At 40.6% G+C, this 26,771-nt stretch overlaps 1 protein-coding gene and 1 pseudogene across 1 annotated transcript in view; one reads left to right on the top strand and one right to left on the bottom strand.

The window, feature by feature from the left end:
- The window catches only part of HSD17B3 (hydroxysteroid 17-beta dehydrogenase 3), a 62,676-nt gene extending 39,247 nt beyond the window's left edge, over positions 1-23,429 (bottom strand). Inside the window, 2 exon segments of the mRNA XM_055124409.1 lie at positions 20,636-20,682; positions 23,276-23,429. Of these exon segments, the coding sequence (XP_054980384.1) occupies positions 20,636-20,682; positions 23,276-23,429 (201 nt within the window).
- LOC101548375 (26S proteasome regulatory subunit 10B-like) lies at positions 1,236-7,847 on the top strand (annotated as a pseudogene).
- Positions 23,430-26,771: the final 3,342 nt, after the last annotated feature.

Genomic DNA, 26,771 nt, shown 5'->3' with positions numbered 1-26,771 from the left:
CTCAAGAACAGAAAACTGGATTATAGAAACCATGGTAAATCTATACAATGGAATACTATGCAGTCACCAAGAAAAATTAAGTCATGAAATTTTCTTATAAATGAATGTTTTAATTTCCTTTCCTTTCCTTTATAAGGAAATTATAAACATTTATTATAAGCAAATAAAGGACATGGGCGAGTATTATGCTTAGTGAATTGACTCGAAAGGAAAGAGACAGACATAGAATGATTGCACTCGTCTGTGGGATATTAAAAAATGTAATATGAGACCAATATCAATGACAGTAGAAACAAAGGCCAGGAAGACTAGTCCACAGATGGAAGCTTGCCACAGCGAAGGGGCGGGGAGAGGCAGTTAAGATAGAGAAAGGGCCACTAAGCAATGATAGTTGGAAATGATCACTCTGGACAAGAACTAAGTGATAAAAGGAGGTAAAGAGATATACATGATAACATTTCAGTACCTGTATTGCAAACCATAATGCCCAGAAGGAAAGAGAAAGACAGAATGAGACAAAGAGAGAGAGAAGAAATTATCTGCTATAGAGGCAGGCTGAGGCAGGGGGTGATGGCAGGAGGGAAACTGAGGACATTGGTGATGGGAAATGTATACTGGTGAAGGGACTGGTGCTGGAACATTCTATGACAGAAATCATGAACAATTTTTAAACTGCATATATCATGGTGATTCAATAAAAATCTTTTTAAAAAACCAAATTATATAAAATAACTGGCAATAAATTCCTTGATGTAACCAATTTTATCTACTGCTTGATTGTAAAATAAATCTATTTGTTTTCTGTTTAAAAACTAAAGATACAATGAACAATAAAAACAAACACACAAACAAACCTAGGTCTCTCACACATAAAGCATGTGCTTCAGCCTCTGAACCACCTTCCCAGACACCTTTTGTGCTTTTTTGGGTACTGGTTAAAATTTTTAATTATATGCTTTTACTACCTTTACCTCAAATAGGAATTAACCTGGAATAAGATATGGTTTTTTAACTATTTTGTTCTAATTGTACCTTTGAATTAAGTATACATACATAAACATCAGTATCAGCAATATGCAAATTAAACTATAGTGAGCTGTCAATGTCAAACTGAATTGTCTCAGAAAATTCTGTATAACATCTATTGGGATAAGAGACAAATCTGTCAATGAACTCTCATCAGAGGGCTTAATGCATAAATGATGAAGTTGGCCCCTTCCCCCGGCGGCACGGCCATGGTCATTCCCAGCATCTCCTGTCAGCAAAGGCTTCTTATCATGGTGGACCCTAGAGATAAGGTGCTCCAGGACTACCACAAGAAGCTGCTGGAGCACAAGGAGATCGACGACGGTCTCAAGGAGCTCAGAAAACAATTAAAAGAATTTACCAAACAATATGGAAAGTCTGAAAATGATCTGAAGACCCTACAAAGTTGGACTGATTGTTGGTGAAGTACTCAAACAGTTAGCTGAAGAAAAATTCATTGTTAAATATATACAAATGTTGGTATACAACATCCCATAATCTCAGGCCTAGCTAGGCCTGGATGTAAATGACATTTTCTGTTATTGTTACTGTTACTTTAACTGACTTTGTTACTGTTTCCGTTGACTAAGTTAATTTGCGTATTCTGCCGATGTGGCTGAATATCATTGGTTAGTACATTAGCCTACTAAATAAAAGGGGGTTGAACAGGCTGCTCTCAGGCAGGCCATAACAAAAAACCTCCGGAGACAGTCATGTGATCCTCCCCCCAAAAAGCATATTTCTTCTGTGAGTGAAATGCCTCGGACTGTCAAGTAAAACTGCAACATTGTTGCAACATATGGCGTGGAAAGCGGGGGCTCGAAGATAAAGGCTCAGTAAGGAAGAAAGAGAGGAAGGGGAGAGATAAAGGGAATTAAGAAAGATAGAAAGGAAAGAGGAAGAAAAAAAATGGAATAAAGAAATATAGATAGAAAGGAGGAAGAAGAAAAAAGAAAGGGAATAAAGAAATATAGATAGAAAGAAGAAAAGAGGGAAGAAGAAAAGGAGAAAGAAAGGGTCAAAGAAGAAATATAGATATAGAGAAAGAAAGGAAGGAAAGAAGAAAAAGAAGGGATAAAGAAATAGAGATAGAAAGGAAGGAAAGAAGAAAAAGAGAAAGGGAATAAAGAAATAAATAGAAAATAAAGAAAGTAAAGAAAGAAAGGAAGGAAGACGAAAAAGAGAAAAAAAGGACAGAAAATAAACATAGATAAGGAAGGAAGAAGAAAAAGAGAGAGAAAGGGACAAAGAATAAATATAGATAGAAAGAAAGGAGGGAAAGAAGAAAAAGAGAAAGGGAATAAAGAAATAGAAAGAAAGAGCTTTTCCGCCGCTGCTGCCGCACGAACAGGATCGCGGAGGCCAAATGAACTACTTTGAACACATTTCAGCCCACTGAAATGCCTCCAGACTGTGAACTGAGCCTCTACCCCAGGCTGCGACAGTGGGGCAGGGTATTTCTCTTTTTTTTCTTTCTCTCTCAACCCTTTCCTCCTGGGCACAGCATAGCAATTGCTGCTTTTTGAGCACAAAATGGAGGCACCAGCCCAGCTGCTGCAGATCCTAGGGGACAGGGGCATGGGCCCTGCCCTCTACCGATACTTAAGCCCAGCGGACACACGTGCGCGACCTTTCCGCCGCTGCTGCCACACGAGCAGGACCTCGGAGGCCAAATGAACTACTCTGGACACTAGCAGCCCACTGAAATGCCTCCAGATTGTGAACTGAGCCTCTACCCCAGGCGGCGACAGCGGGGAAGGGTTTCTCTCTCCAGGCTTTTCCATCTTATGAGCACCACAAAAGGGAAGTAAAAGCTTGCAGTGATGCAATTTCTGGCAGAATTTTCCCTGGACTTTATACAGAAATCCAAAACCTAATATCTTCTAATTGTCAGCAATATGAAATGGTTCTTTTTTAGCAGGTCGGACGTTGGGGGGAAAATCCAAACAATAATAGTGAGTCTTTTGTTGAAATATTGAAGGTGATCAAAGTAGCAGCCATTTCTCTAGACTGTGAACTAAGCCATAACCCCACACCGGCCGAGGAGAGGAAATATCCTTCTTTCTTGGATCTCTTCCTTCCTTGGGAAGAAACGCAGCGTGGCATCAGCCATATTATGATGTCTATTACAGGCACGAACTTGGTGGCATGGGAACGGGAAAAAAAAATTTGTACTTGGAACAGCGGGACACTTGGGCAGTCTCGGGCCAGGGCCGATACCAGCTCATGTTACACCGAAATTCCACCCGGGTCGCCACACTTTTGTGCGGCCACTTAGCTGCTGATCTACCAGAACCTGGAAACCAACTAGACTACTTTTGGTCCCAGAAACTGCTTGCAGACATGCCGCTAGACTGCCAACTAAGCCATAGCCCCATGCTGGCTGAGGACGAGAAATATCCCTCTTTCTCATTTTTTTCCCTTTGTCGGGCGATGTGGGTTCAGTTATATTATAAAAGTTATGTACTTGGAACAGGGGGACTTAATATCTCTTCGTTCTCAGCAATGGAAAACTAATTATCAAATGCTTCCTTGGCAGTAAGATGGTCTTTTTTGGGGGGAAACTTCAACAACAATAGTGAGTTTTGTGTTGAAATATGGAATGTAATCAAGGTAAAGAGAAAACAAAGTGAAATTTATCAGTTACGCGAGCGGGGAGGCGGGAGGTATACTGGGGTTTTTGGTGGTGGAATATGGGTACTGGTGAAGGGAAGGGTGTTTGAGTATTGTATAACTGAGACATAAGCCTGAGAACTTTGTAACCTTCCACATGCTGATTCAATAAAATAAATTTAAAAAAATAAATAAATAAATAAATAGAGAGAAAAATAGAAAGAAGAAAAGGAGAAAGAAAAGGAGAAAGAAAGAACTATAGATAGAAAGAATGGAAGGAAGTAAAAAGATATAAAGGAAGGAAAAAGAGAAAGAAGGGGAGAAAGAAGAAATAAAATAAAGAATAAATAAAGGAAGAAAAGGAAAAAGGGGTAATGGGCAATTCTGTAACTTCTCAGCAGGATGCCTATGTTGACACTTTGAACTCTCCAACAAAAGCAGCTGGTCTGCCTTTAAGGAAACAGATAAAGCTATGCCTCCTTGAGAGGATACAAAAGTATTGTCATTAGTTTAAGCCAAAAAATATAGAACAATTCAATCTAGATTTATGGATAAAAATAGGGAGAGAACTGTGTTATGCACAGAAAAATGGAGATTTGATCCCAGCAAAGGAATGGAGGGCATACAATTGTATTGTTGCTGCCCTGAATTTTTCACAGTTTGACTTTGAGTATGAGGAGCCTTCTCTCTCATCTTCTCATGTGGCTCAATCCACTGATTAATCAATTCTTTCGTCTTCTCATACGGCTCTCTCCTCTAATTCATCAAATTCTAAGGCAACTTACAGGGAAACTCCTGTGTTAGAGGAGAAAAGTAGGGGAAAATCTTTGATATTGCCAAAATTTTGTGCTAAGCCAACAGCATCTGTCTTGTCTGGTGAATCATATTGAATTGATGATTCACCTGCCCAGTCTGAGTCTAACAGCATCAAGTCAGACACAGAAAATTCAGTTTTAAAAGAGGTTGTAAACTCCCATGAGTTGAGAAAACTTAATGAAAAATTAGATGAATTAATTAGACCTTAAGATGCACTACCCTTCTGAAAGAAGGATAATGCCTGCTATACCAGGGTATCACTGATCCTGACCCTTTAGCAGTTCCTTCCCCTCAATTATATAAGAATAGGGAAGAGGAATCTTTGTGTTGCCATTTTAAGCTTACTCCTGAGTTGCATTCTCTGATGCAAAAATATGAAGCTCCTATATATAAAACAAAATTGAGTCACAAACCTGCTCTGTTTATGACTTTTCCAGTTGTTTGTAATCCTGATACAAAGAAAAAGACAGGCAGGGAAATATGAGCCTGTTCCTTTTAAGTTTCTTTCCTCGCTCAAGCAAGCTGTGACCACCTATGGTGTTACTTCTAATGATGTGCTGGCCTTTCTAGAAAATTTTACAGAAGCTAATACTGTAATTCTGTTTGATTGGCAAACTCTTGCAAAGGCAGTGTTAGAAAATTCTCAATATGTACAATTTAAATCCTGGTGGAGAGAAGATGCTGAGAAATTTGCTAGAATTAAAACACCAAAACAAGTTGATAACACTGTGAACCAGATTTTAGGCACTGGCAAGTGGGCTTTAGTGGAAGAACAAGTCCGTTTAGAGGCAAACATTTTAGAAGCTGTCAGTAAGACCTGTCTAAAGGCGTGGCGTTATCTTGAGACCTCTGCAAAACATACTATGTCATTCACAAAAATCTTTCAGGAAGCAAATGAACTTTACACAGATTTTATTGCCAGACTCCAAGACTCTCTTGAAAAAGGCTATACCTGATGAAGGCCTTCATGAAATGCTTATGCTAACTTTAGCGGTGGAAAATGCTACAGCAGACAACCAAAAGGCAATTCAAACTGCTAAGCAAATGGGAAAAAACTCTATGGATGATTTTATTAAAGTATGTAGGGAAGTGGAAACACCAACCCATCAGGCGCAAATTATAGCCACTGCTTTTAAAAGAGTAAACCAGATAAAATGTTACGGCTGTGGAGCTTTGGGACATCTCAGATGAAATTGTACAAGTATTAGCTCTAGGATGAGAAAAGAACCAGGCCAGGTAGAAAGGTGGGGACGAGTTTTTGCTTTTATTTCAGCAAACAAAAACCACTTTTGGTGTCCTACAAAAAGACTAAAGCTTCTCAGTGAATAATGGATAGCAAAAGAAAAAACTGCAGTATGGATTCCTTTTTCGTGGATTTTTGCTGGCTTTGTAAAAGCAGAAGCGCTTCTTTTCTTTTTGGATCCAATTCTACAAGCAGGAGACAGGCTAGTTGACTGAGAAATGGGGAACAATCCCAATCGGCCGACAGGGAGATTTTTACCTTGGGGACTGCCCTTCCTTTCTCTGTCCATCAGTTTTTCTTCCCTGGTTCTTTGAGGGTCAGAATCAGGATCAGGTATGTATGAATGTACATGCATGTGATTTTGTTGTTTTTCTGTATGTCTGTCCGTGTTAAGTGTTTAAATATTGAAGTCAGATTGAAATCAGAAGTGGCAATCCTACTCCAAAAAATTTTTAAAAGATTGAGTGTTTTTTTGAGCTTATTAAGAGTTGTAAAATTAGAACATGAAACCAAGGTGAAAACTGTTAAAGATTGATATAAAAGTTTAATGATTTAAAATATCTAAAGTATAAGAACCATTAAATGAGCTGTTAAAAGATAATTGAAATAATTGTATATAAAATAGGTTCAAAATATATTGGTTTATTTTAAGAGATGAGAGGTTTATTATAAGAGACTGGATGATATTCCAAGCATATTTTATCGGGACATCTATGAAGTTTGAGAAGGAGAAAGTTTCTAATTTTACTTATGGATGCCAGTGATTCTTCTTTGTCCATGAGAGAAGAATCTGGTAACAGGAGTGCTTTGGCAGTTACTGATTGTGGAAAAACCTGGACTGTGAAGTTCATCCAGAAATGGCATGAAAGTGTTGCTTTTGTTTAGAGACTAATTGGTCTTCGTTGACAAATATCTCTGAACCAGGACTGGAACTGAAATATTGCTTAATGTGTGTAAACTCTGTATATGTAAACTCTGTATATGTAAACTCTGTATTGTAAAGTGAAAAACAATTTCTGTAAAATAAGGTTAGATTTTCTTAAGATTTTCTTGAGGTATTACTGGAAAGATTTGTGAAAATGTTTGTATTATTTATTACTGGTCATTTTAAACAAAAAAAGGGGGAAATACAACATCCCATAATCTCAGGCCTAGCTAGGCCTGGATGTAAACTTCGTTTTCTGTTATTGTTAGTGTTACTTTAACTGACTTTGTTACTGTTTCCGTTGACTAAGTTAATTTGTATATTCTGCCTATGTTGCTGAATATCATTGGTTAGTACATTAACCTACTAAATAAAAGGGGGTTGAACAGGCTGCTCTCAGGCAGGCCATAACAAAAAACCTCCGGAGACAGTCATGTGATCCCTCCCTAAAAAAGCATATTTCTTCTGCGAGTGAAATGCTTCGGACTGTCAAGTAAAACTGCAACATTGTTGCAACATACAAATACAACAAGATATGTTGGGGGTTGCCATGGACAGCTTGACAAAAGTAGGCTGAAGCCTGGAACAAAGAGTTGTTTTGGATATGACTATTTCAACTATAGTAAGATATTTGCCAAGAGAAGTAGATGCACTGGTTTAAAACATGTCTCATGAAGACCCCGGAAATGTTTTTTATTCCGAGATTGGAGGGCTGTCTGAACAGACTCAGGAATTAAAAGAAGTGATAGAGTTACCTCTTACAAACAGAATTATTCCTGCATGAAGGAATAACTCCTCCAGAAGGCTGTTTGTTATATGGGCCACCAGGAAAAACACTCTTGGTGCAAGCTGTTGCTAGCCAGCTGGATTGCAATTTTTTCAAGGCTGTATCTAGTTCTACTGTAGACAAGTATATTGGTGAAAGTGCTCGTTTGATCAGAGAAATATTTAATCATGCCACAGATCATTAGCCATGCATCATTTTTATGGATGAAATAGATGCTATTGGTGGATGTCAGTTTTCTGAGGATACTTCAGCTGAGAAAGAGAGAGTCAAAGAACTTTGATGGAGTTACTAAATAAAATGGATGGATTTGACACTCTGCATAGAGTTAAAATGATCATGGCTACAAATAGACAAGATACATTGGATCCTGTTTTGCTTTGTCCAGGAAGATTAATAGAAAAATGTATATTGATTTAACAAATGAACAAGGATTCTAAAAGGTGCAGTAAAGAACAACTAAGGATCTTACACCAGAAGAATAACATAGTGATGGATTCCCGGTGTTTTCTTTCAGATTCATACACCCCATATTTATTGCTAGAGACATTAAAAATTCATACATGTCAACAGGCACAGACAAAAAAGTTCCAACGGGGGCCAAGAATATTGCTCAATGGGTAGTGTACATGCCTTGCATATGCAGTGCTCAGGTTAAAGCCCCTGCACCACAGGTTCATGGTCTTTCTTCTCCTGCTCCCTCCCAGAAATGGTGAGTATCTCTAATGAACAACACCAGGCCTTAGCACATCTGGGAACAGACCCTGAGCACTGCTGGGAGTGTCCCAGTCCCCATCTGCCCCACAAAAGATATTTTTTCAAACAAAATCCTGCTCTTGATAACCAGAAGACAAAAAACCAAGTTGTCAAGGTCTTGAAAACAAACTTGTAAGCAGTTTCTTACTCTTAAACAGTGAAGGATGGAGAGGGAGCTGAGATCTCACCCCAGAGAGGCAGCTGAAACAAGGCCCTTGACCCCTGCCATGCTGGCATCAGAGAAGGCCAAGTTAGGAACAGATGTTTTCACCCTAGCTTTCCCTACGTCAGCAAAGATCTCAACTTTTATTGACATCAAGCAACTCCAAGGTTTCCTTTCCTTGCCTGACCTTCCTTTCCCTGAATTAACAACTGAGAAGCAAAGTGTACAAGCAGAACTCATGCCATCATGGTGCTCACAGTGAGGCCACCTCTGCCCAGTGCCACTGGAGACTCCTCAGGAGCAGTAAGGAGACCCGCAGCCTTCCTGTCCAGAATGGCCAAAGAGGGTCCAGGACTCTCCCCCAGCCTGAGACAGCATGCCTCCCCCCACTGCTAAGCAGAAAACCTGGGTTTCTACTCTCCCTGGTGGGAACAAGCCAGCACACTCCTTCCCTTGCCAATAGCAATGCTGGTTCAGACCAAAAACAATGAGATAAGGTCCGCAGTCTCATAACACAAAAAGAAAAAAAAAATCCTAGAATCATTCAGAAAAAACTCATCACACCACGCTCCAGGAATATGTCAGAGTTAGAGAAAAAATTCACAAATGCTAACTTTTAAATGTTAAGGTATTTAAATGTTAAAATTTATGACTAGGATTTTAAAGCTGCTGTTATAAAAATGGAATTAGAATGGCAATTATAATAAATGAATCTATAGAAAATTTCAATTAAGTAAAATATAAAAAGAATAAACAAAGGAAAAATTTGAAAAGGTCAATAGATTCAGAAGCATAATGAAAAGGATCAAATAATCAGTGATTTGATAAAAATTGCCCAGGCTACACAACCCACCCCTCGCCATGCTCAAGGCCGTGGCATTTGTGGCTGTGAAACAATCATAAGACACGTCCCACCCATTCTCCAAGAATACCACAACACATTTGATGGGGTTCAAATCGTAGGCAACCAATCATAGAGGGGAATATATATATATATGTACATATATACATATATATCATATATTCAAAATTTCACATCACTCAACCTTTAACAAACATGTTAGTGATACCCTCAAGAATGTCTTAATGGCCCCTGCCAAAATAGAACAATCTTCACACTGTTTCCTCTATGGATACTTTTTTGTAGCATTGTCAGTGTTTTTTCATAATAATACAAAAGACATTATTTCAGTTGTGCTTTGGGACTGGAGCAATAGCACAGTGGGTAGGGTGTTTGCCTTGCATGCGGCAGACCCGGGTTCAATTCCTCTGTCTCTCTCGGAGAGCCTGGAAAGCTACTGAGAGTATCCTGCCCGCATGACAGAACCTGGCAAGCTACCCGTGGAGTATTCAATAGCCAAAAATAGTAACAACAAGTGTCATAATGGAGACGTTACTGCTGCTTGCTTGAGCAAATCTATGAACAATGGGATGACAGTGCTACAGTGCAGTGCAGTGCTTTGGGAAAGGGATTGGGCCTTGGGATGGAAATAATTCCAAACATGGTGGTGGGAAGGTGGATTGGTGGTGGATTGGTGATAGAATATTAAATGTAATCAAATGTTGTGAACTACCTCATAAAATAAAAATTTTTTTTTTTTAAAAAACAGAGGAGGCTCCTGCTCTGGCACTTTCCTTTCTAAAAGATCAGGCTTATGTCAAACTTTAAGAGGACATGGAAACTAATTTCTATTTCCACCTTTCCTCTGGTATAGTCAGGGTGGGGGTAGAGAACAGTTCTCAGGGTTTCCCTTTCTCATGTGATTGAGTCTTTCTACCTTCCCTCACCTCTGCCTTTTTTTTACTACTGAACCTGAACCAGGATCAGGAACTGTTTTGTTTACCCTCACCTAAGTGATAGGTGGGTTGTTGCTCATTAAAAAGACAACTTCTCCTCCCAGAATTTTGATGGCCTCCCCCACTTCAGAGACCCCCCCACACACAGAGAGACATACACACAAATACAGTGTCCTCCTTCTGCCTAGCTGGAATGTCTTACTTGAATAGGCATTGGTTATTTTGGGACCCATCCCTTTGTGGAGACAAAACTTCCCCTGGAATTCATCCCTGTTACAAAGTCTCTGAAATGGGAATTGTTCTTCAAGGACCCATCCTGGGAGGGAGGGATCAAGCTTTCTGGGATTGCCACTCTGGCGATGATAACCTGGTTGCCTTGGGAAAGAAGCACCTAACACAAGAGGAAAGGGCAATATATGGTGGCTGAAAGAAGTGCTCTAAGCTGACGCCAAGGGCCTGAGGAGATCCTAAATGAAAGACGACTCAACAAGAACATGATGCCACAAAATCTTCCAAGGCAGAATGGGTCCAGGATGAAAACTCTGGGGCCTTCTTGGAATGGGAACAGGCAGATTCCCCCTCTTTGCCTTTTTTTTTGGCTTTTTGAGTCACACTCAGCGGTGTACAGGGGTCATTCCTGGCTCTGCACTCAGGAATTACCTCTGGTGGGCTCAGGGGACCATATGAGATGTTGGGAATTGAACCCGGGTAGGCCGCGTGCAAGGCAAATGCCCTACCCGCTGTGCTATCCCTCCAGCACTCCCCCTCTCTGCCCGAAGGCCCAGCAGTCCACAGACATTTCCGACACCCTCCAACACTTTCAAGCCACTTGAAACTCATCAAGCTGTCAAGGCACCAAAATTTTCCAGCTCCATAGTTCCTGGGCTGCACCACACCTCCAAATTTCTTAGTGTTAGAAGCCCAGTAGGGTCACAGCAAACCTGATGGGAAAGTTGCATAGAAGAACACTGAGCTTAATGAGCAAAAAAACGACACAGAAGGTGCCACCAGCTCAGTAAATCCCCAGACAATGACTTCAGTAAAACCATTGTGAGATATAACTATCACAAGTGATTTTTATTAACACAAGTTTTTATAATTCCATTTGCCTTTGTGTTGTAACAGTAATATAAAGCATTTTGTGCCTGTTAAGGAGACAAGCTAGGGTGGTAGGTGGTAAACTGGAGACATTGGTGAAGAGAAGGTCACAGTGGTGGTGGGATTGGTGTTGTAACATTTAATGTCTGCAACAACTGTATCATGAACAACTTGATAAATCATGGTTCTATAATGAAAATTAATTATAATAATTAAAGGCACAGTTTTAGCAAATTAGAAAAGACTCATTTAGCCCTCTTTGTCCTCTGAAGGGGAACTCAGGAGCACTAGCCTGCCTTTCTGTCTACTAGATTCCTTTGTTTTCCCTCCTTCCCTAAATAAGAAACAATCCATCCCTTTGAAGTTCATCCTAGAAAACTGGTACAAGTTTAACCCACAAAATCTTAAGCAGAAATTACTTATCTTCTTGTGTGCAAAAGTTTGGCCCAAGTATAAGTAAACAATCTAAGAAGAGGATGAAAGACCTTATGCACAAATATTTTTATTGTCCACAACAATTATAACCCGTGAAGATGTTACCTCTTGAAATTTCCAGCTACAGAAATTAAGCAAAGTTACCGGAAATATCAGAGACAGAGCCCATGGTCTCAGAAACAGTTTAGTTCCCTCTTTTTATTATTATCAGGAGAGTACAAAGGGAAACAGAAGGATAAGGGACACCATCAGCTAATTGTGGCTTTTTGAAACAATACTGGCAATTATAGAGTTTCATGTATACAAAGTTCCAACACTACATCCTCCCCATTTAAGAGTACCCCTTTCCCTCCACCACTGTTTTATTGTGCTCTGCCTCATAAACCCAACCCAGTCTTAGTCTCAGCACAAGAGTCTTAGCCACATCATAACTTTCAATCAAGCAAGTCTACTTCGAGGAAAATAGCCCCTACCATAACCAAGAACAGAAATTTTTCTGTGTTTATACACAGGTACTCAATTGTATAAAATGAAGAAAAATTAGAAAAAGATAAACTCTTCAAAAAATTACACATTATGGGGCATCCTTTTGATGGAAAATTATATTGGCATTTAGAAAGCAGTTTGAGGGGTTAGAGAGAGAATACAATAGGTAGGATGCTTGCCTTGCAATGATCCCTGAGTGCAAAGCAAGGAGTAGTCTCTAAGAAACTGAGTGGGTCCCTTCGGACCCCGAGCACCCACCCTCCCTGAGCATCACCCAATAGGCCTCAGCGCCACCCTCCAGCGCCGTGCCTGGTTTGCTCCCTCCCGCAGGTCAGTGAACTGGACCGGGACACCATTCCCCCTCCCACACCTTGCCAGGCACCCCACCCAGATCTCGGTAGTGGCGTCTGAAGATGTGGGCGTCGTCTATTTAAGGGCTGGCCACGGTTATTTTACCCTTTCCTGGCACTCTGGATTCACATCTTCATTTCCATCACCTAATTCTGTGGAGAATATCCCAGCCATCTCAAACACACTAGGCCAGTAATCCAGTAGTCCAGTATTGCACCATAATACTGGTGTCACAAGAATCTCTACAAGTCCAATATAAGAGAACACATCCTCCAAAGCTTCACTAGAGACCTCACATATGCCAAAGAGGAACACCGGAGAGGAAGGTGATACTCTAGAAGAGTTAAAAGGTGACCACCATAGACCAAGCTCATCCAGAATCCTTTCCCGCAATTAGAGGGGAATACTGATAGTGAACTCAAAGGTCCCACCACCATACTACTATAAAAACATGAAGAAACAGCAGAAGTCACCACCACTTGGAGAAGATGAAAAGGACCCAGGTGCCTCAACAACCATTACCCACAAATATAATCTCTCTGATAAAGAACTCAGAGATGAAATGTTGAAAACGCTCAATGAGCTCAAAGAAACGTTTAAACAGACATCTAGTAAATTAAAGGAGAACAGGAAAGAAACAATGGAATGGGCAGCCGAGAAAATACAGGAAGAAATGAGAGCAGAAATAAAAAAAAACTACAAAAAGAAGTGTTGCAAATAAAGGATTCGGTAGATGAAATTAAAAACTCAGTGGGTTCCCTAAATAGTAGAATGACTACACCCGAAGACAGAAACAGCAAGCTTGAAGATGAGCTTCAGGAACCTTACAGGCAACAACAAGCAATGGGGAAAAAAACCTCAAAATAGCTCTTAGGTGAATCAGAGACCTAGGGGATGATTTCAAGAGGAACAACATTAAAATCATTGGATACCAGAAGGACAGGGAGAAAACCCCAATGAAAATGACACAGTTAAAAATATCACTGCTGCAAACAAAGTTCCCAGAATTGGAGAATGCAGACATCCAGATCAAAGGAGCCTGAAGGGTACCAGCTAAAGAGACTCTAATAAAAAGACTCCAAAACATATCATAATCAGAATGATGAACACCACAGAGTTCAGAATGATGATCAACATAATACTGCAAGCAGCAAGGTCAAAGAAGGAAATCACATAAAAAGGAGCACCCCTTAGATTTACAGCAGACCTTTCAGAGGAAACCCTCCAAGCCCAAAGACAATGGTGGGATATAGTGAAAAAACTCAATGAAATGAATGCCTCACCAAGAATACTTTATCTAGCTAAACTAGATAAAGTTTATCTAGTTTAGCTAGATAAAGTTAAACACTCAAACTCAAAGGAACAATACATTATTTCATGGATAAACAATATCTCAGGAACTTCATATACTCAAAACCAAACTGAAAAGAAGGACTAAAGGGGCTACTGTAAGAAAAGAAAAACCCCTACAAGCACAACAAACCCCTACAGTATTATGGCACAAAACCCCATGATAATAATCTCCCTCAATGTCAATGGTCTAAATACACCAATTTAGAGACATAGAGTGACAACATGAATTCGGAAACTAAACCCAACATTCTGCTGCCTACAAAAAAGACATCTGAATAGTCAGAGCATTCTTCAGGAAGAAAAGGCCTACATCGATAACTTGACTTCGCAGCTCTAAATCTTAGAAAACAACCAACAAAAGGACCCAAACCAAGCAGAAGGAAAGAAATAACAAAACTTAGAGCAGAAATTAATGACATGGAAACCCCAAAAACAATACAAAAGAATAATGAAACCAAGAGGTGGTTTTGATAAAATAAACAAGATTGATAAACCACTAGCAGGGTCAAAGAAAGAGATAGAGAACCCTAATGAACAGAATCAGAAATGAAAATGGGGACATTACAACAGAAACCAAAGAAATTCAAAAGATCCTCAGAGACTAATTTGAAAGGCTGTATGCCACGAAACAAGGGAAACTAGAAGAAATGGATAAATTCCTGGATTCTTCTAATCTCCCAATTTTGAACAAAGAAGATCTGGAATACCTGAATAGACCTATTGATATCAAAGAAATTGAAACTGTAATCAAAAGTCTTCCAAAAAACAAAAGCCCAGGTCCAGATGAATTCGCTAGTGAATTCTTCTAAACATTTAAAGAGGACCTGTTGCCAGTTGCCAGTTCTTCTCAAACTTTTCCAGGAAATGGAAGAAATAGGAACTCTCTCAGTTTCTGTGAGGCACATATCTCCCTAATACCAAAATCTACAAAGACACCACAAAAGTAGTAAACCACAGGCTGATATCCCTGATAAACATGGATGCAAAGATCCTCAACAAAAAGAATCCAACAACTCATAAAAAAGATCATACACCATGACCAAGTGGGATTCATCCCGGGGATGCAAGGATGGTTTAACATTAGGAAATCAATCAACATAATCCATCATATCAACAAAGGAAAAGATAAGAACTATACGATTATATCAATAGATGCAGAGAAAGCATTTGACAAGATCCAGCACCCGTTTATGATGAAAATTATCGCCAAAATGGGTATAGAAGGGACTTTCCTCAATATAGTCAAAGCCATCTACCACAAGCCTACGGCAAGTATCATCCTCAGTGGGGAAAACTAAGAGTCTTCCCTCTAAGATTAGGGAGGAGACAAGGATGCCCACTCTCTCCATTTCTGTTCAATTTAGTACTGAAAGTACTTGCAATACTGATTAGACAAGAAAAAGATATTAAAGACATTCAGATAGGAAAGGAAGAAATCAAGCTCTCACTATTTGCAGATGATATGATACTATATTTAAAGAACCCTAAAACCTCTACCAAGAAACTCCTACAAACAATAGACTTTCATAGTAAAGTTGCAGGCTATAAAGGTCCATAGCTTTCCTATATACAAATAATGAGAGAGAATAAAGTGACATGTAAAAAGCAATCCCATTCACAATCGTGCCTCAAAAAAATCAAGTACTCAGAATCAGCTTGACTAAGGAGGTAAAGGACTTGTACAAAGATAACTACAAAACGCTATTCCAGGGGAAAAAAAGAACATGAGGAAATGGAAAGATATCCCCTGCAAATGGATTGAGAGAATTAACATTGTCAAAATGGCAATATTCCCCAAAGCATTGTACAAATTCAATGCCATTTCTATTAGGATACCATGACATTCTTCAAAGAAATAGAGAAAACACTCCTGAAATTCATATGGAACAATAAGCCCCCATGAACAGCTAATGAAACTCTTGGGAAAAAGAAAATGGGAGGAATCAATCTCACCAACCTCAAACTCTACTACAAAGTGGTAATAATTAAAACGGCGTGGTACTGGAACAAAGGCAGAGCCACCGACCAATGGAATAGCATTGAATATTCTGACAAACCCCTCCAAATAAATGATCATCTTATACTTGATAAGTGAGCAAGAAATGTTAAGTGGAGTAAGGAAAACCTCTTTAACAAATTGTGCTGGCAAAACTGGACAGTTATATGCAAAAAAAAAAAAACGGGCTCAGACTTCTACCTAACACCATGTATAAAAGTCAGATCAAAATGAATTAAAGACCAACATCAGACCAAAATCCGTAAGGTACATTGAAGACAATGTTGGCACAATTCCCCACGATGTTGAAGCCAACAGTATCTTCAAAGATGACACACCAGCAAGTGAAAACAGAGATAAACAAATGGGAATATCTTAAACTAAGAATCTTCTGCACCTCAAAAGAAACAGTGACCCAATACTACCTCAGAAAATCAAGTACCTTGGAATCAGCTTAACCAAAGAGGTGAAGGACCTATACAAAGAAAATTACAAAACACTACTTCAAGAAATAAAGAGGACACTGGGAAATGGAGACACATCTCCTGCTCATGGATAGGGAGAATTAACATTATCAAAATGGCAATACTGCCCAAAGCACTATACAAATTTAATGCAGTCTCTATCAGGATACCCATGATATTCTTTAAAGAAATAGACAAAACACTCCTGAAATTTATAGGGAACAATCCACCCCCACGAATAGCTAAAGCAATCCTTGGAAAAAAGAAGATGGGTGGCATCACCTTCCCCAACTTCAAACTCTACTACAAAGCAGTAGTAATTAAAACAGCATGGTATTTGGATAAAAACAGGTCTGCAGACAAATGGAACAGAGTTCAATATCCTGTAACAGACCCTAAATATATGACGACTTAATCTATGACAAAGGAGAAAGAAATGCAAAGTGGAACAAGGAAAGCCTCTTCAACAAGTGGTGCTGGGAAAACTGGATAGCTACCTGCAAAAAAATGAACTTTGACCTCTGTCTAATGCCAGACACAAACGTCAGATCAAAGTGGATTAAACCTCAATATCAGACATGAATCTATAAGGTTCATAGAAGAAAATGTAGGCAGAACTCTCCATGACATTGACGCTAAAAGCATCTTTAAGAACGAAAAAGCACTGACCATGCAAGTGGAAGCAAACATAAACAAATGGGACTATATCAAACTAAGAAGCTTCTGCACTTCAAAAGAAACAGTGACCAAATACAGAAAGAGCCTGCAGAATGGGAAAGAATATTTACCCAATACCCATCTGATAAGGGATTAATGTCCAGGATATACAAGACACTTGTAGAACTGTATAAGAAAAAAAACCTCCAACCCCATCAAAAAATGGGGAGAAGAAATGAACAGAAGTTTCCTAAAAAATAAATACAAATGGCCCAAAGGCACATGAAAAAAATGCTCCACATCGCTAGTCATCAGGGTGATGCAAATCAAAACAACAATGAGATATCATCTCACACCACAGAGACTGGCACACATTCACACATTCAAAAGGACAAAAGCAACCAGTGTTGGCGTGGATGTGGGGAAAAAAGGACGCTCCTTCACTGTTGGTGGGAGTGCCGACTAGTTCAGCCTTTCTGGAAAACAATACGGACAGTCCTTCAAAAACTAGAAATTGAGCTTCCATATGACCCCGAAATACCACTTCTGGGAATATATTTCGAGGATGCACAGTAGCAATGACATATGTACCTATATATTCACAATAGCCAAAATATGGAAACAACCCAAGTGCCCCAAAACAGATGACTGGTTAAAGAAACTTTGGTACATCTACACAATGGAATACTATGCAGCTGTTAGGAGAGATAAAGTCATGAAATTTGCTTATAAATGGATAAACATGGAGAGTATCATGCTCAGTGAAATGAGTCAGAAAGAGAGGGACAGACATAGAGGGACTGAACTCATTTGTGGAGTATAGAATAACATCACATGAGGCTGACACCCAAGGACAGTAGATACAAGGGCCAGGAGTATTGCCCCATAGCTGGAAGACTGCTTCATGAGTGGTGGGGAGAAGGCGGATGGAATAGAGAAGGGATCACTAAGAAAATGATGGCGGGAGGAACCAGTTGGGATGGGAGATGCATGACGAAAGTAGATAATGGACCAGGCATGATGAGCTTTCAGTGTCTGTGTTGCAAGCTATAATACCCAAAAGTAGAGAGAGAGAGTATGGGGAATATTGTCTGCCATAGAGGCAGGGGGGGTGGGAAAGGGGGCTATACCCGGGATATTGGTGGTGGGGAACGTGCTCTGGTGGAGGGATGGGTGTTTGATCATTGTGAGATTGCAACCCAAACATAAAAGCTTGTAACTATCTCACGGTGATTCAATAAAATTTTTTTAAAAAAAGCAGTGACCAAAATACAAAGACAGTGTACATAATGAGAAAAGATATTCACTCAATACCCATCCGATAAGGGGTTGATATCAAGGATATACAAGGCACTCACTGGTAGAACCTCACAAGAAGAAAACATCCAACCCCATCAAAAAATGGGGTGATGAAATGAACAGAAACTTTCTCAAAGAAGAAATCCGAATGGCTAGAAGGCACATGAGAAAATGCTCTACATCACTAATCATCAGGGAGATGGAGATTAAAACAACAATAAGATATCATCTCACACCACAGAGACTGGCCCACATCCAAAAGAACAAAAGCAACTGGTGTTGGCACAAATGTGCGGAGAAAAGGACTCTCCTTCACTGCTGGTGGGAATACCGACTGGTTCAGCCCTTTTGGAAAACAGCATGGTTGATTCTCAAAAAAGTCATAAATTGAGCCCATTGGACCCAGCAATACCCTGAGGATATACCCTGGAGAGGCAAAAAGTATAGTCAAAATGACATCTGCACTTGTATGTTCACTGCTGTATTGTTTACAATAGCCAAAATCTGGAAAAAATCTGAGTGCCTGAGAACATATGACTGGTTAAAGAAACTCTGGTACATCTACACTTTGGAATACTATGCAGCTGTTATAAAAGATGAAGTCATAAAATTTGCATATAAGTGGATCAACATGGAAAGCATCACGTTAAGTGAAATGAATCGGAAAGAGAGGGACAGACATAGAAAGATTGCGCTCATTTGTGTGATATAAAGTAACAGAATGGGAGACTAACACCCAAGAGTAGTAGAAATAAGGACCTTTTAGTCTGCTCCACATCTTGGAAACAGGCATCACCTGCTGGAGGAAAAGGCAACTCAGGTAGAGATGGAACACCAAGTAAAGGATGTTGGGAGGACTCATTTCAGCTGAAAGATGTGTGCCAAAATTAGACCACAGACCGAACATAATGGCTGCTCAATACCTTATTGCAAACCACAACACCCAAAAGGAGACAGGGAGCAAAAGGGAATGCCCTGCCACAGAGGCGGGCCAGGGTGGTGTGGACCGGATGGAGGTAGTGGGAGGGATGCTGGGACCATTGGTGGTGGAAAATTGGAACTGGTGGAGGGATGGGTACTCGATCATTGTATGACTGAAATGCAAGCATGAAAGTTTGTAAGCCTGTAACTGAACAAGACGGTGATTTGCTAATAAAAAGAAAATGAAAAAAATTTTAAAAAGAAACCCTTAGTGTAGACTCAAAATCTCCAGGAAAAAAAAGGTTTGTAGCGTTAGAAAACGCTCAAAACCAAAGGTAGCCGAAGTCCTCCAGAAGTGATCCCTGAGTGCAGAGTCAGAAGTAAGCCCTGAGCATAGCAAGGTGTGGCCCCAAAAACAGTTCCACTTAACAGTGCTCCACAAATGAAAATGTAGAATTTGTAAAAACATCAGCACAGTACATATGCTATAAATTCATTGGCAGTGCGAGTACAATACACCCAGAGGTACTCATGGGCTATTCCTGGCTCTGTACTCAGAAATGACCCCTGTCAGTCCTTGGGGGACCTTAGATGATGCAGATATTGACTTGTGCTGGATGTATGCAAGGTATGCAGTATACCTCCATTATCATTTTTCTGGCCCTAAATAAAGTTTTTAAGTAGAATTATCTACCAATATATCTGTAAATAAATAAGCCTGAAACACTCAATTATCATATTTCAATATCTTTCAGTCCTATTGTATTTGATTCTCTCTTTGTATATTTTGAAGCAGCAATTATTTGTAAGTGAAAATCATAAGCAACATGTCAGTCCTCAAGAGGTAATTTTCTATTAATAGCATATGTCATATTTGTAATTTAAATGATAAAAGGAAAGAAGTTCACAACTTTTGTTGCTTTTAAGTATAGAAATACTTAGAGTACAATTACAGTAGAAAATAACAGTTGCCCCACAAATTACCAAATCAATTTCCAAGGTTAGATACTGGGCCTCTTTTAGTATCATTGTATTTCTTTAAAGTTGTCTAGGAGATGAGATTATGATTCAAAACTTTCCCCTTTTTTTCTTTCTCCTTTTTGATATTGTTGTGTTTTGGTTTTGGGGTTTTGTATTGGGGGCATACCTGGTGGTGCTCAGGGCTTACTCTTGGCTCTGCACTTGGAGATCATTCCTAGTGAGGCTCAGGGGATCATATGCAGGGGATCAAACCTGGGTCAGCCAGTGCAAGGCAAGTGACCTACCTGCTGCACTATTGCTTCAGCTCCTGAAATTCTCATTTTAATACAAAATAACTTTATCTTTAAACTGATATTACCTTAATGATCACAAAACTCATAATTGTGTGGGGTAATATTATGGCAGTAGTATTATGGCAGTAGGGTGTGCTCTAAGCCAGGAGGGGAGCAAGTATTTATGAAAATAACTTACCTCAAATGCATAAGTTTTCCCAACCCCATCTCCTGCTCCAGTAATCACTGCAAAAAACAGAAGTGGCTTTAGAGGAAAGAATTAACTATAAAACTGTCTTTCTTACTAGCCACATTTAGTTGCAATTCCTACTGTCTAGACCAGCAGTGAGGAGTCTTTTAATGTTAAGAGTGACTGAGATATCAAAAACATCATTTGAGTCATATAATACAGGCATATGGACTGCAGGCGGCCAACAACAAAAGCATATGTGTCTATTCCACCAAGTATCAGGGTAAACTCACATGATTTCATAGGGCTTAAATAGTCCATGATTTGGACATTCCCCAACCCTAATTTAGATGTTAAATATTCCAAGAAAGTATCACAACCCATATCCAATCCTATCCCATATAAAATTTTCAATATGTGGGAGATCGTTTCCCTAGCAAAGAAATTCAAAGTTGGGATACTCCTCTGGGTAAATAGTTTAGGTCTTAGAGTAAAAAGGATTCTCAAAGTATACTCAGCAAAGAATATAATAGATCACAAATATCTGCTGGCAAGCTTGCACCCAGGCAAGCATAAAATAAAATAGTTTAGGCCTTTTTTTTTATGTAGAGGACAACGTGGGTAAAAATAGAATAGGAGTGGGGGTCAGAGATAGTACGGGGTTAAAAGTTTTCTTTGCATGTGGCCTACTGGGGGTCAGTCCTCAGCATCCCATATGGTCCCCTAAGAATTGCCAGGTATGACCCAAAAAGTCAAAAAGCACACAAAATAGACAGGAAACCGCCAAGACTAAGACCCTAATGGTGTCTGCTAGTTGGCTAGGAGAATCAGCAGCCTCTTCTCTTTATGGACCTATTGTTTGTTGATGTACTTACTATCTCTATCAGCTCACTGTTGAGAGTCCAAGTTGAGCAATGATATTATTGTATTGAAAAAATGGTCTGCCTGTGAGAATATTGATGGTATCCAGATGACCCCAAAGTTTGGGCAGTTTATGTGTGTTTGTTTGTTTCATTCTCTGCAACCAGCCCTGCTGGACAGGGCTATAAAACCAGCTTGGCAAGATTCAGGACATCAGTCCTTGAAACCATTCTTCAAGTCTTCAATATAAAGCTCCAATTTTAAAAGGACTATATGTTTTAGCGGTACAATTTCACATCTCTTCAAAGAGCATGTCACCACACTATGCTCACCAGACAAGAATCAACATGCCACCACTCTGGATAACAGGATGTAGAATTTCTAATAATTTATTATTAATCAATACGAGCTCCAAGAATAAGCAAACCTGATTAGTGGATTAGAAAGTAAAATATGTGGGAACTGAATAGCATTTTTTTTTTTTTTGCTTTTCGGGTCACACCCGGCAGTGCACAGGGGTTACTCCTGGATCTACACTCAGGAATTACTCCTGGCGGTGCTGGAGGACCATATGGGATGCTGGGAATCGAACCCGGGTCGGCCATGTGCTATCACTCCAGCCCCCAAGAATAGCATTTTTCTTATTCTCCTCAAGTCTCTTATTTTTCAAAAAATTCTAATTACACTCATTCCTTTTACTATCTACACTTTTATTACCAAACATTACCCAGCCACCGCCATGCTCCAGGCTGCTTTCCGGACACTTGGGCCGAACCTCACGCATGAGTGAAGCCCCACAGAACCAGGTAAAGCAGAACTTTGCGACCTTGGACTCCAGGTTCAACGAGACCCGGAAACAAGACCCTCTGTCTGCCTTTTCCAGTCTCCGGTGCTCAGGGATCAAACCCAGATGCCCCACCCTACCGGAGCCAGATAAATACCTCACCGACAGACCTTCACTACCTCCACTACCCAGCCACCATCATGCACCAGGCCACTTTCCAGATCAAGCATAAATCACACAAATTACAGTTTTGTTATCAAATTAAGATTCAATAAGTATATCCTTTGAGACATAAATAATAATAAGTAGAAGTAATCAGATCCACAGTGTTGGAATATTTCCCCTTTTCCAGCTGCCTTCTGCAGTTTTGTCACAGAAACCTTTTGTCACAGAAACCTAGCTGATCTTTGACCCGCAGATCTTAGGTGCTAGCCAGGTTTGACTTGACTTTGTAGATTCCAGGCTCTGGCCCAGCCTAATCTTTGGGATGTAAATCCGAGTGCTTTCAGCCCAAAGAAGGCTTAGGTTTTGTTTTTGTATCTTCTTTCCGGGGGCCTAGATTAAGGGCCTGCAGATACAAGAGAATTATGTTGCCTCAATGTTCTTCCTGTAAGATCTTTTGGTGCTTTTGGTGACGTCAATGTATTGCGCCCTTTGGAAGGGCCATGATCAATAAAAGGGGTTTGGAGAGAAGGTGAGGGGAAAATGTATAGAGGTGGAAAGTGTATAAGGGCAGAAAGGTGTAGAGAGGACAGAGAGTGTATAGAGGGAAGACTGGAATAAACTGCAAGTGAGACCAACCATCATGGCTCCGTTCCTTCCTTCGCCTGCCACATCTCCACCATCAACCTCCCCAGGGTGGAGGCTACCGAACTCGGGTGGCGGGAGAGACAGCTGCTGCCCTAGGCCCTGTGCCTGGCTCGGTGCGGTGAGGCGTCCCTTCCCTCGCCCGCGCCTTTTCTTTTTATTTTTATACACCACAGGAAATGGAAAACTTTCTTTACCTGCCCACTGTCCCATTGGCTTTAAGAAAGACTTCGGCAGAACTTTTCAGAAGTGCAAGAAAATACATCTGGAGAACCTCAGACACTTCAACAGGTAGAGCATAAACACCAGAATACCTATGGAAATAAAGAACTGTTCCAGAATCTCCACCATGACTCCCCACAGCAAATTCTGTTTCAGACTTGGCCCAGACCTTCCACTGGCCTCTGAGGCATATCCTTCAACTTCTGGAAGTGAAAGGATACATTCCACCATGGAACATTTAGATTAAAGTAACTTTACACAATCCTTTAATTAACATGTACTGGGAGAAACTATTCTTTCTAATATCTTTGCAACTCTGTTGAGTTTTTTTGTTGTTGTTGTTGACTGCTGGTAAATAATTATGGGCATGAAGAAAGAAAAACCCCAACTGAGAGGGGCGGGAAATGGTAGGTACTTTTTTTTTTAAATATGCCTCTAGTGCTGGGGTGCCCTCCTGGAGAAGGTTGGCCCAAATGCCCAGTTAACATCTCTATCCATTCCGTGTGACTACCTATGCTGGGTGAGGGGCCACTGGGCACTTCTCACACTAACAACTCCCCACCCCCACCCTGGCCTGGGGCCCTGAGTTTCCATATCACAGGGCCTTAACAAGGCTGTAAATAATTATAATTTTATTATATCTGTTGCATGTCAAAGAGCAGCAAAGTCAGGTTTTTTTTCATAGTGACACAGATACGTATTTTTGATACCAGAGATTACAGGCTTAGTATTGTACATGGATCTTACACAATTGTCCACACCCACTAACAGTGTGCAATGCAGAGAGAATCAAATGAATTAAAAGTGCTTTTATTACAAAAAAAACCTTTTCTAAGCTATATTTTGTCCATGAACCTCCCTCACAAATGAAAAAGTTACAGGAAATTTTACAAGGACTACATCTAATCTGTATAGTACTTTGGCTATAATGGTCATTTTAACAATGTGATTCCTTACAATCGATGAATACAGGATGTGTTTCCACTTCCTTATGCCTTACTTTATTTCTTTTAATAGTGGCTTAAAATTTTCTTTGCATTAGTCTTTCACCTAACTTTAGTCGATATGATTCCCAGTTTCTTGAGTTCTTTTCAGGACACAAGTGTGAATTGAATTATTTTTTAATTTCTCTCTCTTCCATTTCATTGTTTAGATATATAAATACTATGGATTTCTGAATGTTTATTTTGTATCCTGTCACTTTACTGTTTCTTATTTTATAAGATTTTTTGAAGTCTTTAGGATTTTCTAAATATAATATCATGTCATCTGCAAATAGAGTTTGATTTTTTTAATTGAATCACCGTGAGAACAGTTACAAAGCTTTCTAGTTTAAGTCTCAGTCATACAATGACCAAACACTTATCCTTTCACCAGTGCACATTTTCCACCACCAAGAAATCCAGTATACCCCCCATCCCACCCCTCCCCCTGCCTATGTGACAGATAATTTCCACTTTACTCTGTCTCCACTTTGATCACATTCAATATTTCGACAAAAGACCCACCATTATTATTTGAAATTTTTTCCAACAATCAGATCTGCAGAAAAGGCATCATTAGATAATTTGTTTTATATTGTCGATTATGAAGAGCATATGATGATTTTGGATTTTGGATATCTTAGTAATAAGTCTGGAGGGATTTCTGCCCAAAGCCTCTGCATTCCGAGATTGGTTTGTGTGCCTCTGGGATTGTGGTCGTTCAGGAGCCAGAGGAGGTGATCATGGACAGCAACTCAGAGGCTCGTCGGGGCAGAGAGAGGGGCTGGTTCCACCCCCCATCCCGAGAGACCCCACGTGTCACATCACTGCAGTATCATACCTGGCTGTTCAATAGGCTCTGAAAAGGTGTCGGCCACAGTGCCGCCAGGGAGAAAAGGCGGAAGGGACAAACACCTTTCCCACTTGGGGTGGCACAGCACCATAGTTTATTAATGCTCAGTCCAGATGCATTTCTGCCAGAAGCTGCTAGGTTCCAAGATTGGTCTGTGTGCCTCTGGGATCATGGTTGTTCAGGAACCAGGAACCAGGAGCCATTTGTGGGTGGCAACTCAGGGCCTCGTCAGGGTGGGGAGAGGGGCCAGTTCCACCCCCATCCCAGGAAGTCCCACATGTCGCCCATCTCTCTAGTTTTGGGCAGAGGCAGACACTAGATTATTTATTTTCCATTGCTCACTTTGCATATCAGGAAAGGTCATGCAGCCACATAAGCAGCTGTGGGCTTTGGAGGAACAGTCCTGTAGCCACATACCAGAGCCATGCTTGTAGAAGCTCATGGTTGCCGGGATTCCATCTGCAGAAGGTGGAGAGACTGCACCTGCTCCATCTGGGGCATCCCGAAGATATCGGCTCAGTGTGGGGCCCGGAGAATTCTTCGGTGTTGTGGTGCCTTTTGGGTTTCTTCACTGCTGAGAGCGGCAAGATGGCGCCAGGCACTAGAGTTTGATTTTCTTTTCAATCTGAAAGTCCTTAATATCTATTCCTTTCCTAACTGCTGTGACTAAGACTTCCAATACTACGTTGAATAATAATGGTGAGAATAGACAAGCTGCTCTGTAGCCTGATCAGAGGAAAGGCTTCCAGTTTTTCCTCACTGAACATGAAGTTAGCTTCAGGTATGTGGTAAATAACTTCAAGTGTATTGAGGAAGGTTCCTTCTATCTCCATTTTGTTAGGAATTTTATCAAGATTTGGTATTGGACTTTATTGAATGCTTTCTCTGTTTCTACTGATGTGATCATATGATTTTGTCTTTCCTTAGATTGATATCTTTCCAAGATGGCGCCCATGCCGCCTGACCCCTCGCGCTCTCCAGAACCCGGCTCACTGTCTCATCTGAGGCAGTGCACGGCTCAATACACCAGGCAGGGAATTCTGTGTGTGACCACTGCTGAGCAGCACTGGCTATTTTGTAAGATTTTGTAAGATTCAGATGGAGTGGCGTTGGTGGGGCACAGAGGGACCGTGGCCGGGCTGAGTCGCAGTGCCACCGGGCATGGAGCCCCAGCGGTGGTGCACACAGTGGCTCATCCACTACAGGGTGATGCCCGTCGGCCAGTGTGACCTGGGTCTTGGCGTTGGTGTTCTACTTGGAACAGACCCTCCGCAATGAGGTCCTGCTCTGCCAGCTGCTCAATAACCTCAACAACCTCCAGGCACACTCCATCAATCTCAAGGAGATCAACCCGAGGCAACAGATGTCCCTGGTGCTGCCCAGAGACACAGGCAGGTGCATGTTTGTCGGTGTGCAGATCGTTACAACATGCCAGCCGACCAAAAGCTTGCTTTTGGTAGACTGGGAACACCTGTAAGGATGATTAGAGACCACCCCCAAAGTCTGCGTCCCTCTCGGAGTGTCCGGCAAGCTACCGAGGATATCCCACCCACACGGCAGGGCCTGGCAAGCTACCCATGGCATATTTAATATGCCAAAACCAGTAACAGTAAAAATAACGTGCTCTTTGCATTC

This window comes from Sorex araneus, chromosome 2 (genome assembly GCF_027595985.1).
Source record: "Sorex araneus isolate mSorAra2 chromosome 2, mSorAra2.pri, whole genome shotgun sequence".
Taxonomy (NCBI): domain Eukaryota; kingdom Metazoa; phylum Chordata; class Mammalia; order Eulipotyphla; family Soricidae; genus Sorex; species Sorex araneus.
This window is presented reverse-complemented; position numbering and strand designations above follow the sequence as displayed.